The sequence below is a fragment of the Musca autumnalis genome, unplaced genomic scaffold (genome assembly GCF_047663935.1).
Source record: "Musca autumnalis isolate F117 unplaced genomic scaffold, ASM4766393v1 scaffold_1, whole genome shotgun sequence".
Classification (NCBI taxonomy): domain Eukaryota; kingdom Metazoa; phylum Arthropoda; class Insecta; order Diptera; family Muscidae; genus Musca; species Musca autumnalis.
Window position 1 is genome coordinate 307,400,769 of NW_027411644.1, and position 14,294 is coordinate 307,415,062.

At 33.5% G+C, this 14,294-nt stretch overlaps 1 protein-coding gene across 29 annotated transcripts in view; it reads left to right on the top strand.

Moving 5' to 3' along the window:
- The first annotated feature begins 2,227 nt into the window (after nucleotides 1-2,227).
- The window catches only part of LOC141389903 (uncharacterized), a 159,030-nt gene continuing 146,963 nt past the window's right edge, over nucleotides 2,228-14,294 (top strand). For 3 of the 29 annotated variants that reach the window (XR_012409206.1, XM_073962120.1, XM_073962132.1), the window contains exons 1-2: nucleotides 2,644-2,874; nucleotides 3,399-4,174. Coding sequence is in view for 8 of the 29 variants with exons in the window: in XM_073962113.1 (XP_073818214.1) it covers nucleotides 10,967-10,989 (23 nt within the window). In the remaining 21 variants the exon portion in view is untranslated. Of the gene's footprint in view, nucleotides 2,558-2,643; nucleotides 2,875-3,398; nucleotides 4,175-10,655; nucleotides 10,990-14,294 lie in introns of those variants that run through there. The other 26 variants (XM_073962112.1, XM_073962129.1, XM_073962131.1 and 23 more) reach the window with 22 other exon arrangements.

Below are 14,294 nucleotides of genomic sequence, written 5' to 3' on the forward strand. Positions count from 1 at the left end.
TTGCTCATATTGGTATATTTTACACACAGGGATACATTTTTGTATCAAGGTATCAAGCGTACTTTTTGTTAAAAAAGTGTCTAATGTAAAAAATAAATAATTTTATGATTTTCAAATAACTTTAGATTTATTAACTCCATAAAATCTCATGCGACCTATCGTAAACGTGTAAAACACGACAAACTCCGTTGCAAAAACAGTTGCAACTTTTGGTACTTTTTGAGTAGAGTTGAATTTTTTTGCACAAATACCGAATACAACACTGTATTTTTGGTGGATTTGTGCCGGATTTAAAATAAACCCAGTCGTGAGAGGATTTAATTTTTGTATGGCAAATCTGGTCAGATTTGACCAGATTAAGTAATAAATCCTCATAATGTGGGTTAACCTGGCAAAAAACTGTAGTGTAACCGCACTATAAGTGTAAACTTGGCATAAGAAACTATTTTTTCACATTTCGCTCATTTGCTAATTTTACGACGAAAAAAGTGGGTAATGATTGGTTTACATTTACGAAATCCACTCGATTTCAACTGTCAATTCCATTAGTTAAACGTCAAAAGAAATCCAATGGATTTCAGATGAGATTTCATTTGACGTTTGAGCAATGGAATTGACAGTTGAAATCGAGTGGATTTCGTAAATGTAAACCTAGCCTAACACAATGAAAATTTAACATTTGGTCTGTTCCTTTACTTCAGAAAATGGTAAAACCGGCAAAAGTAGCAAAAGTTGTAAACTGCTCCCATATCAATTGTATTGTGCCTGAAGTAAAGGAACGCTTTTCGAGTAAAAAGTGGTAAAACTTGAAGATTCTTGAACGTAAAGGAACAGAGCTATTGTAACAAAGTAATTTATTTTTTTACTTTGTTTAGTCCCGGTCCACACTAGAGTGAATTTCATTAAAAAATTTCATGAAATTAGGTGCTCTTAGGTCGAATTCCCCACTACAGCAATATTATGATTTTACTATACTATGGAACTCGATCTAGAGACGCATAATTGCATGTCAAAATTTCAGTGCAATTACTCTAGTGTGGCCCGTGACTTAGAAATGTTGATATTACATTTTTTGTTGCAGCAATTGAACACCTTGTTTATTGTGATACGCGAAAAGCGTTGCAACTTTTGGTACTTTTTTAGGCAAAAACAGGGTTGTATATCATGAGTACTGTGATTTTGATGTTGATTTCGCTGAAAACACGAAATGCGATGCTTTTATTTTTGTATGCGAAACCATGATAAATTTTACTTGATTCCGCGCGAAATCACGAAACGCATTCGAAATCACGAAACGACGCCGAAAGTAAACCAAGCATTTGAAGTTTGTGGACTCAAAAACCGCTGAACCGATCTTCCTGAAAATTTCAGAGTGTATCAATGCATGGCCTGAAAATAACATAGGCTATAAAAATTTCTGAAATTCCGCGTTGATCCGGAGATAAAGCATCAGAATCGGAAGTACCTCGAAAAAATTTAGATTTTTTTTATGGAAATATCTATAGAGTATGGTAACAGATAATGTCTGCAAATTTTGAATGTGTGAAGGATTTTGGTCTAGAAATGAATTTGTTAAATTATATTGAAAACGATTTAGATTTGGATATAGCCCCCATATATATTTTCGTCCGATTGCATGTATTTGATGCACTAAACACGCTATATATACCCTATTTAATGAAAGTTGGAACGTGTGGGTTTGGGGTTCAGATGTCAATTCCATAGCGAAAATCCCCATAAAGAAGATTCTTTTAAAACTTTCTTGCAGTTTAGATTAAAGTCAATATGTTCTCATTTAGGCTTTAGGTTTCGACTTTTCAAATCAAATCAATTGTAAAAGTTAAAAAGTTAAGTTCGGCCTTAAAAAGCTCTTTTCTATGATGGATTTAATTTATGATGAATATAATTATTTTTTGAACGAAGAATGAAATTATTTTTTAATTAAAAACATTTTTCCACAAATCGCTCAACATATCGTACAATTTTCATTTACTACAAACTCCAGTGAATACAACTCTGTGTACATTCCATACAAATTGAATATGGCAACGTTGACAAACTGACACTGTGTGTGTAATTAGCTAACGCCATATATCCATTTCACTCACACCTATGGCCAAGGCTATGGTAAATTGTAGACGTCAAATGTGAAGCAGTATGTTTCTCTCAAAACCTCATGGTCTCTCTTATGATGTGCGAACATATGGCAACCACTAGCACAGGAGTTGCCACACTCCCGCACACATATTCCAAGAGAACCTCTTTGAAGTCAATCGTTCATTTATTTACTATTGTCGTGCACGGAAAGAAAAAGATTTTTCTTGATAACGCTAATATAGTTTTTTTTATTTCACACATGAAATAAAAGCGAACGAAGAGAAACGGATAAATATATTAAATCATTTTTAATAAAACAATGTAAAACTTATTGCTTTTTACCTATTTATTACCAACTAAAAAAGTTTATGAAATTGTAACAACCCAAAAAAGAAGAAAGAAAAAAACGAAAACGTGTGCTCTGAACAAAGATTCATTCCTCATAATTAAAGGGAAAAAAGTTACGTGAAAAAAAGAACTGCAAAAAAGGAAATGGGACGAGCGTCTCGTCACCTCAACGTGCATTCAAGTGTCGTTTTTGTGTAGTTTGTGTAACAATTTTCCACTAATCGACGACCATAAGTGTTTGAGGGAAAACCCAAAACGAAAAAAATATTCAATCCATTGTTCAGAAAAAAAGTTGCTAATAAAATTTATTGAAGAAAGAAAAACCAAAAACCTGCTAAAAGTCCATACAACGACGACAGCACCAAACGCAACGTGAATATGTAGAAAAAATCACAAGAAAGATAGTTAAAAAGAGAAACGAAACGAAAAGTAATCCAGCAAAGCAAAAAGAAAATTCATGGCACACACACAAACCACCACACTCTCGCCAACACACTTGCTCTCACTCTCTGGATGAGTACGTTGACAAGCAAAGCAGTCAAGTCAATCACATGAAGTAAGGGCGGAGAGGGAGAGTGACTACTGTCAGAAGTGTAAAATTGACAAAAAAGAAAAACAACGCCTGCTTTTGTCGGTTTGCCTTGTCGGCATTTTTTTTTTGTTTCTGGGGTTTCAAAATCAATGTAGTTCGAGGAATACAATTTTCCGGGAAATTGTGTTTAGTTTTTTATTTTTTATAACTGAAAAATCTTTTTAAATAGTTTAGGGAATATTTCCAACATAAATTGAAGTGATAAAATACTTTGGTTTGAAAAACTTTTTTAGTTTTTATTAAGCTTTGTTTTTATTACCCGAATTTGTTGTGTGTTTTTCCACTCATTTTACGTTTTGCTCTTCTCTCTTTTTCTATCTGTCTGACATTTCTTCTCCTGTGTGATATTATCACCATACAGAACGTGACACAAAGGAAACATAACACAGCGCTATTGAAAACCTAATCGAAAAACAGAAGAACAAAACGAACAAGAAGAAATCAACGGTGTGAAATATCGTTCTGAGAAGTATATTATTAAAAAACAATAATAACAAAAAGATTATTTTTTAAGAAACAAAACAAAAAGAAACAACCACAGCAACAACAACAACTAGAGTAAATTAATTACATACTTAAGAGGAATTAAAGAAATTAAAATTAAATTGTGTTTGCTGCAGTTGAAGAAGAAGAATAAAGGCAACAAAATTACACAAAAAAGAAGAATTATTAAAAAAGAAATACAAAATTGCAAAATACTACTATTGTGTGTGTAAGTTAGTGAACTTGTGTGTGTTTACTTATACGGCGAAGAAGTGGAATACGGGAAATTGCAAACAAATCTAAGAAACACAAGAAGAAGAGGAAGAAGAAACTGAAGAGAAACTTGCTTCAACTATTGAACGCTACTACTACATTTATTACCGTTACTTTCATTGCAATCTTCTTCTATTGCTGCTAATTTTCCTCTATTCACTTTTGCCCTCCCCCCAACAACAACAAACACAAGAAACGCAACAAATCATAAACGACGGCAACTACGACGAAACAGCAGCGAGACGACAAGACCATAAAAATATTGCAAAAAATATAATTTCTGCAAATTAAGCAAGCAAGAAAAAAGTAAAACAAAAAAAAGAGACCGACCAAACAACTCCAACACACACATCCCCAACTCAGAAAACCAAAAAGGAAGCGGTAAGTTGGCCAATTCTTTGTTCAATTCTATTTACAACAATTCGATTCCCATTATCTTCCAAATGAACCGAATATGAGAAACAAAAGAAAAACACGCGTGTGACATTACAATTGTAAATTACAAGTAAAGTAAAATTAAAAAGGAAACGCAACAACAAAAGATCAAACGATATTACGTACATTGACAATTGTCCAAGAAAGTCATAATAAATATTAAGTCGGTCGGTCGGTTCGGGGTTCGGTTGATTTCCTCTCATCTGTTTGTCATACCAAAGAAATGCTATTATGAAGGCAGGGCACAGCAGTGTGTTTGGTTGAGTGAGTGAGTGGCGGGTGTGTGTGCGTGTTTGTGGTTCGTGCATATTTCTCAGCTAATCGTGATGATCTTATTTTCATTTTGATTTCGATTATGACAACTTTTTTATAAAAAATATATCATTTTCTATACGAAAATGTCATTCTCTGTAAAGAAAAACAAATGTTAATTACTTCATGATGGTGCCACCGCGGCCGCCAGCCATATGACTCTGTGATTATTAAGAAAATGAAAACACGTGGATCGTGTTGTGTCGCGCATTCAAGTGAATGTGTGTGAGTTGTGCGGAGCATAAATATTTCTCCTCTTCTCTCTTGTTTTGTTTGTTATCTCCTACATTCTGTAGCTGTCTCTTTTGTTGAATGACCGACCAAAATACCAAGGCCACTTGAAACTAGATTACAACAGCAAACCCATAAATGTGGCAGCTTTGCTTAAAAACCGAGAGGAATATGATAACAAAAATTCCCATAGACGATTTTATGACATTTCTGTATTAAGGTGTTTGTCACTGGATCTTTAAGTTTTTAATTTTATAATGAAATAAAATCTTGAACTGTTTTCTTTTTCGCGTAGCAGTGACAGTACAAATCAGCAACAACAATTATAAAGACAGCCCATTACCTATTTCCGCCAGTAGGTGAAAGGTATATTTTCCCTTTTGTGGGAAAAGAATTTGTGATTTAGCGAACTTAATATTTAAATTATCTTTTAATCATCTTCATTGTTTATTTTGTTGAACCATTTTACCATTTTTATTGTTAAATTTTGAACACAAAGTGAATTGTTATTAGATTGGCTAATGTGTTCTTCTATTTGGGTTGATAATGTCTTGCCAGATGTTCAATAAACAATGCATAATACTATTGCACATTTGTATTTTCACAATGTGCGAATAGTTTGCAAACCAACCAGCCAGCCAGCTAACCAACCCAACAACCACTACAACTAAGCCAGTCAGTCATATGGAAGAAAATGTTTGCGCTTGGTAACAACTTGCAATAGCTAGCTAGATTGTGGTTAAAACTTAAATATGCAGCAAACAACAACAAAGGTGATTTAAACCAATCAAGATTGTTGTTATATTGTTGACTCCAGTCGGGTGACTATTAATCTTGGGTACTTAATAACAAATCATTCTTCCTCTCTTTGCTGTCATTGTTATTGTAAACATCTCTAGGGTCTTGTAAATTCTGTAAAATACAAATTATTATCAATAAACAAGTTTATGTGTTTGGAATACACAAAATTATCAACCTGTTCAGGATTTTTCCTCTCATCTTGTAATGTTATTGGGTTTTCCATCATTTTTTGAGATGAACTAGCATGTGACTCAACAAAAAGTCGACATCAGCTGATGAGACACTTCTCTGTCATGGTACAAGTATTTTTCCATGCTTCTCTGTCAAAGTGTTTGCCTGGGGATAGATTCATTCATTTTATTTAAATTGATTTTTTACTGAATTATGAATGGTATTTGCTGTAAATGATCAGATTTATGGAAAATTTCACGATTTCGTTGAAAAATGACCCTTTCGCCGTTGCAAATTGCCGTCAATTGCCACTCTCCCTCTCTCTCTCTCGGAAATGTTTCTTCTCAATATTGTTAAACGGAATTTTTCTATATTTTTATCATCATTAATGTGTCTTTTTGTTGTTTGGATTACTTAAAACAATTAATAGCACTGTCTTTGTTAAAGTTTTATTTTATTTTCGTATTAAAAAATTATTTTTGGGCATTTATTATATCAACAGAAACTCTGCCAAAGATGCGGCAAACTAAAGAATCTTGTATTGTTTTTTTTTTTATCGGCAAATAAGAGTCTTGCCGGTGGGTATTCCTTAAATAATTTGCCAATATACATAGATCAATTTTAGGTATAATTTTGCAAACAAACGGCTGCGCGTTGTCGTTTGTTTGTTTAACATACCAATGCAGTGACGTCAGCTGAGATTATCTCTCCCAAATGTGTTGTTTTGCACTAACAATTTGATTTTTTTATTGGAAATTAATGTATGGGCATTAAATTAAATAAATTGTACTTCCTTTTGTGTCTTTATATAATTATAAATTCATATTTTTTTATAATTCATTCCTTTTGTAGCATACTGGTCGTTTAATTGACTGACAGATATCATCAGCTGTTTATCTCGCTCTCAGTGTTGTATCAAACAAATTAGTGGTAGACGTATTGTACGCAATGTCCACCTGTTGTAGTTCTGCTGCACACCTGTTAAGATGTTTTATTAATTAAATTACATGTATGTTTGCTTCTCACACATTTCTAAAGATAAATACAGTGTTAAATCCATTGTACTACATTTTGTTTGTCATTAAATTCATTTACAGATAACATTAGGTGTTAATCTTCTCTCCGTGTCAAAGCTGAATTAGTGGTAGTAACGTAACGTACGTAATGCATATGAATTGCATCTACCTACTGTATGCTATTGATTGTGCAGAAGTCTATTATAAAAATGATTGACAATTATCATTATAATAAAATAATTAAATCTTTTAGTTCAGAAAACAGCAGTATAGTTCGGAAACTATGAAGACTTGGACATTTGCTCACTCAAGCGAAGAGAAATTGAACTAAGCGGGTAATAAACATAATAGTGATCATAATATATGTAGGTGTGTATCTTTGATGTTCATCTTTGCAAATAAGTCCCGTAGATTATCTTTTTCTTTTTTGTTTAATTTATAATAGGTTTGCTCTTTGAACATGAATGTCCTGTTAGATTTGGTTACCCATTTGGAAATAAGCAAATAAGTCTTTTATAATGAAACGGAACACGATTGAGCATAAACCATCAGGAAACAATGAAGCTCGCCCAGCTTCTATATAATGATTTCATGGGTGTAGGGGAACTGTAGATGATGGAGAGAACGATCAAAACAATGAATCACAAATTAGTTCATTTAAATGAAATACTGTACCCTATGTATCTCCATGTCTGCAAGAAGCTAAAAAACACACGTACAGGCCTAAACTTTAGGACTAGGACATACAGAAATAGATAGACTAATGAAAGATATTCAAATTGAACTAAAAATTGCTATGAAATAACAGTATTTTTTTTTTCCAAGAAAACTGTAGTGCACACAATCCCGCCACATCACATAGAGAGACAGTTGCCAGTTTGAAACTTCGACAAAAATGTGATGTTGACTTGCATTTCCCTCCTCTCCAGTGATATTGTAGATTGTGTACAGTCTACAAAGACATGCAATGTAATCTGAATATGATGGCATATCTTTCCTTTACCGACCCACCGCAGAAAATTATGAAAAAATTACCACAGATAGTGCTTTTCATGCCAATGTATTTCTTTTGTTGGGGAAATGTATACTTACCGAGATATAGGCCTCCGAAGTTCCGGAAATTCCCTTGTTTACTTGGGGAAACATTTACGATTTAAAAAAAGTTTGTTCGCGTAGCCAAAATTCGCTCCTGTCCATAGGAGAAAGTCTTAAATCCCCGCCGAATGCCGGCTATCTAAGAAAACTTGTGATTTAAAGGAAATGTTTGTATTTTTTTCTGCAAAGGGTTATTTTGTTTACTCTTTTGTCAAAAATAGCGTTATTCCACTCTTCATGTCTTCATCAGAGTTACTGAAAAATAAGAAATTTTGAGTTACTACCCTGTTGTTGAAAAGGTGCACATTCCTTTAAATCAGGGGTGCTCAGAATAGTTCGTGTAAGACACTCTCCTCATTACTAAACAATGGCAAATGAGAAATAAAGAGAGAATACGTGTGGTTTGTTTTTACGCTACCGTAAGGAAGTGATCACCCAATGCTTTATATCGTAAAAGTTTCAAGAAGGTCTATGTCTGATAAAATCTTTTTTTAGTGTAGCTTAGTGGCTGTTTTAGTGTAGCTTAGTGGCTGTTTTAATGTAGCTTAGTGGCTGTTCAAGTATAGTTTGGAATTATTTACCGAATTTACTCCTTGTGGTCCCATTTAAGCTAAAAACACATCCAACTTTTTGAATTTTTCGGCATCATGCCCAAAAGTGTAGAAACGGCCAAAACGACTCAAAACTTTACCCAAACGTTGGATGTGTTTTTTGAGCTTTACAGCGATATAATCTGTTTCGTGGGCAAGTGGTATAATGGTCAGAAAGCAACTGAGACCAACAACATTTTGAAACAGAAGTCTGCTTACCAAAACATTTTGACCTAGATAAATGTTTTGGTATACTCTCATAATTTATTCATCAACCTCGTATTTAAAAAAATAAACTTTTTTGGTGGTTGGGTAAACGTTCAAAGGCAATTATTGGAAAAATGATTAGATCTAATTCCCTAATAATTGCATTTATACTTCACCCAATCCCCGATGTATCGAAAAATTATTTATTTTTATTTTATAAAATACGAGGTTGGGGAAGTTAGGCAATTGATGTATATGTTATATATAAAAATATTCTTACTACTTTTGGTGAAGTACCGATAAAATTCACAAGTTCATTTGCAACGTACGTAATATCGTGATCTTATTCTTGGGTGTTTCCTTTTTAATTAAAAATATTTCATTTTAATTTATTATGTGTTTTACTAAAACAAAAACCAAAAAAATCATGATTTTCAAAGAAACATTGTATAGGTTGTGGCGTGATTGAATTTTGAATTGAAATTTTGAATATCACAACTTTTTTCATGACTCTATATATTATTCTCATTAGAAATAAAAAACCAGAGGCAGAAAATACCCCCTCTTCCCTTTTAACTATCCTTTTCTCATGATGCGCACTTCAATTCTATAAACATTGTTCGTCTTATATTTTTGCATCCTTCTCTGTACCTTTCTTTATATAGAACTATTTAGGCAGCACCACTTGGATTTCGATGTAAATTTCCATCACGCCACAAAATATGTGGATAAACAATTGTTTGTTTGTTTTTAAAAACTATCATCATTATTATTTTATTTATTTATTTTTTTCATTAGAGGCAAAAACGTTCAAAAAATATTTACAAAATTAAGGAATATTATTATTTTTGTAGTGTATTTTTTTTTCTTCTTCTTTCTTGTGATTGTTACAATACAAATTGAGTTTTCATTGTAAAAACATTATTATTGCATATTATATTACTTTTTTGAACGTGTTTTTTCAACTTTCTTTTATTTTATTTATTATAATTTTTATTATTCAAAACAAATAAGATGTTGTTGTCGTTGTTGTGTACAGCAAAAATCATAATCTTTTTCTCACACTACACTCCTTTTTTACAAAATAAAAAAGAAAAGAAAACAAAATAAAAATAAATAAATATGACTGAATATATTAGCATATAATTTTTATGAAAAATAAATCCATAAAACCGAATCGAAAAAAGAAAAGCGAATAAAGATCTAAGAAAATAAAGGAAAATGAAAAGCTTTGGAATTGGAATGCTCTCAAGTTGTACAAAAAAATAGTGAAAACTGCTGTTGGTTTATTTGTTAAATAAAAATTAAAGATAAACGAAAATCAATAAACAAAAGTAAAACAATTGGTATACTACATTTGAAATTAACGACGTGACAATATTACTACTATAGTTCCCTAAGAAACAACACTATCATAACTAGAGAACCCTAATTAAAAATCATGTCATAAACTATAGTAACCTAATAAACAATATCATCATAACAAAGATCCCCTATCATTCTACTTAACCAGTGACAAAAATTAAATAATACAACAATAAATTAATATGATTTTTCTTCATTTATTATAAGCAAAATTTGTTTCGTTGTAACCCGGTGTTCGTTCAATAACTACAAACATTTGGAACAAAAATCAAACAAAAAACCCCCTATGAAACACTGTCTTTATTTGTGAATGTTGTTATGCCAATAGTGGCTGCTGGTTATGTGGTGCGATTTGTGTGTCGGGCGACTACGGTGAAGATATAGGGGAGGTCGTCGTCATCGACTTGATTTCTTAATTTCTGCATCGTGGTAAATCAACAACGCAGTCGCCACCGTTACCACAAACGTCATCTACCTTATTATTTGTGTGCTTATTTGTCAAAAAGCTAAATCTTAACACAATTTACCAACAACAACCTAGCCAGTCGTCGACGGTTTTTTGTCCTGATTTTATTTTTTAAATTTTTGTTTTATTACTTCTTTAATTCATCATGCATTTTTGTGCAATACATTTCATAGGTAAAACGTGGCAGAAAGCGAAACGCGAATCAATAAACCGAAATTAAAAACCAAAACGCAAGAGAATCGAAACAAAAACAAAGACTTTTTATTTCCACATTTTCCTGTGTGTGAAACGACCACAACAACAACCACTACCACCACCACCACCTCCATCATCGCCACTATCTCATCACCAATTATAAAATAAAAACCATCAAAAAAAAAAAAAAAAAAGAGAAAAAAAAAAACGAAAACATAAACTTGGAAGCGGAAAAACGCTGTGAGAATCTTTGTAGATTGCAAACAAACTAAACGATAATTGAAAAACAATGCAAATACAGAGTACAAATGAGTAAGTAGGTCTAGGTGGCAATATGACGTTACTCTTGGCGTATTTGAAGCGCTTAGGCGTCGTCATAGCAAAAATATTACCCTACCCTTGTCTACCATTAGTTTTATGCGAAGCAAAACAAAATAATGCTATCATCATCATCTACATAGTCGCAGTCGTCGATTTAGTATTGCGATGCGACTGTGGTGGTGGTGATGATTGCAACGGCGCCGGTTCTAACCCAGTGCGCCTCCTGCCTACTCCAAAACAAAAAAAAAAAAAAAAAAACAGAAACAAAAACAAAAACAAAAACAAAAAGAAATAGTTTTAAAACTAATCACACTATATTTCACTTGAGAACCAGTTATTCATTCATCCATTTCCATTCATTGTCTGACGTTGTCCAACCAAGTTCTTCTATCCACATGTATTTTCTTTATATTTATGTATATATGTACCTATATGAACGTATTGACTCTATATTAATCATTCAACCAAGCAAATCAAACGCTGAATCAAACAAACCAGACCAATCCAACTTATCTTTCCTTTATATACCACGATAACATTTCCGCGTCCCCCACACCCACTTCCAACCACCCAACCAACAACAATCATAAAACACAAGATCACAATGGAAAATGTACACAATACATAATTTTCAAGAAAAAGACTAATACCAGAACAAGACAATTATGACATACCTACCTACTACCTATGATAGACAGACGTACCGTTAGTTGGGAACATTGCTACTGCATTGGGTAACAAAATTTTCTATTTTTTAAGCACATTTAGAAAAACTATACAATGGGTGCCACCGTGGTGCAATGCTATGCACGCCCGCCTTGCACGCAGAAGGTCGGTGGTTCGATTCCCCGGCCAGGCAACACCAAACATTTTTCAACGGTGGCAAAATACCCCTCAGTAATGTTGGCGACATTTCCTGAGTATTTGAGCCTTGAAAAACTTCTCTACAAATGGTGTCTTAGGACACGCCGTTCGGACTCGGCGATAAACAGTAGGTCCCATATCATTGAGCTAAATATGAATCGGGGTGCACTCATTGATATGAGAGAAGTCTCCCTTGTCCCGTATGGGATGTTGTGGAACAATGTTTTTTTTAACTATACACTTGGTTAGCCAATTTTTATAGCATCAGCTTTTAGGCTAAATAAGGGTATATACTAACTAAACTGACCCACAATTTTTTTTTGATTGGAACTCCTACCTCTACATTTTTCCAATTGACCCGAAAACCTTATATAACCCGTGGCACCCGGCACCAGGGTATCATTGTTTCCATAGTAATGTGTATGGGGCCAAAGGTTTCTTTTTTATGAAAATTCTCTAAAAGCCTATCGATGAAAAGGTTTTACAAGTTCACTGCTGTGGCTAAAAAAACGATTCCTACAAAAATTGTGAAAATCGGATCGAATTTTGATATAGCTCCGATAGGCTGATTTTAAGTATTTTGGGCCCAATATAGCTATATCGAAATCTGATCCGATTTTCACACGTTTTTGGGAATTGTTTTTTATTTTTAGCCACAACAATGGAACTGGTAAACATTTTACTTCGATTGGACCATAAATGCGGTTTTTAGAGAATTTTCCTGAAAATGCATTACTATGGAAACACAGATCGCCCGAGAGACACGGCTTATCCCTAAACGATTGTCATCAAAATTTAAAAATAAATTAGAGGGAGGAGTTCCAATTAAAAAAAAAATGTTTTTTGTCAGTCGTTGATATGGCCAATATTGTTATCTAATGGTTTTAGACCCCAGCTATGTTTGGTCGAAATCCGTTTCAGTCAATTTGGAGTTGCTTTAGGTTTGAATATATTCGTAATAATTTAGGCATCCACATATGCCGTTGATGACATACAGAACTAATTAGACGCGTTCCATATCTAGTTTAGAATCCCTCATTTAAAAATCAGCGCTCTAAATTTGCAAAATTTAACAATCCGTTTAAAACAGCTAGTCTCAAATCGTTTTAAATGAAGTTCTTCTTGCGGGCCCTGTTACGATGGCCCAATTTTTTCAGGGCAAATTCAAACTTCCTACGATAATGACCCAAAAGATCAAAAAAGCCTGTCGACACCAACTACACAGAGGAGTAGTAGTTCATATAAGCTCACTGACATAGGTTTTACTTTTTGCCACCGAGTCCGCAAGGCGTGTCTTAAGACACCACTTGTAAAGCAATGGTACATGCCTGAAAAATACTTATTATTAGATATCGCTATATTATGGTGAAAATGCGATATCTGACCTGGGAATCGAACTCGCGCATTCAGTGTGTATGGTAGATGAACATACCATCATCATCCTCTTGCGATTACGAGTAATGAAAAGCAACATCACTGGCAAAAACGATTCTGGCCCAACTTCTGTCCGCATACAGCTATGATCATATTTTATTCCTATGGTGCCATATCTGCCTCCAAGCACTCAAGATACTTCGAATTTGTTCAACCTCCCATCTAACCCAACATATCTACATCCTACAGATTCATGGTCAAAACCAATTAAATTGGCGCAGTTGCTCCGACTGGCCATTTCGAACTCCACGCACACAAATAATTGTATTATTCAGGAAAGAACCACCACGACGGCAGGCATTATCTAGAATTTATATTAAGTTGGAAGTAATGTATTCCATTTCGGTATCATTCAACCTAACAGATTTTCCAAGTGCCTCCAGTGACAAAACTATTTCACTGGTAGTTGTTTAGTGTGTGCTTTATCACCTGCCAAATAAATATGTCTATTCTCATCTAAGCTCTCACAAAGTCTCCCCATATTTGTGTACATTCTTCCTTTTCTACATTTTTAAAGAATAGACATTATTATATTTGTTTTTAATTAAAACACTTTTTAGCATACCAACCACCTTCCACTTTTTGGGAAATCCCCCACTCCTTGCATTCCTGTAGTGTCCTTTTGTTCTTCACTAACGACCAAAGGCATTGCAATATTCATGTCTTTCATTTCTCTTCACGAACGACTCGGCTATATTCGTGTCGTTCCTCATCATCTTTATACACAACTAATGAAAAAAAGTTCGGTGAAAGGTTATAACAAGTTATTTTTGTACAAAATATTTATAATTATTTTTTAATTTTGTTTCCTTCTTCCTTATGTGTTATAAAATATTATGAGGCACGTCCATTTATTTGCATTCGTTTAATTCTCTTGCTCTTTGATACGAACAATGACATGAGATCAGCTGTTAATTTCTTTGCAATTACAATCTCAATTAGTGGCCAACGTATTGTACAGAACAAGTGATTTTAGAATCTATAATGGGTACATTACA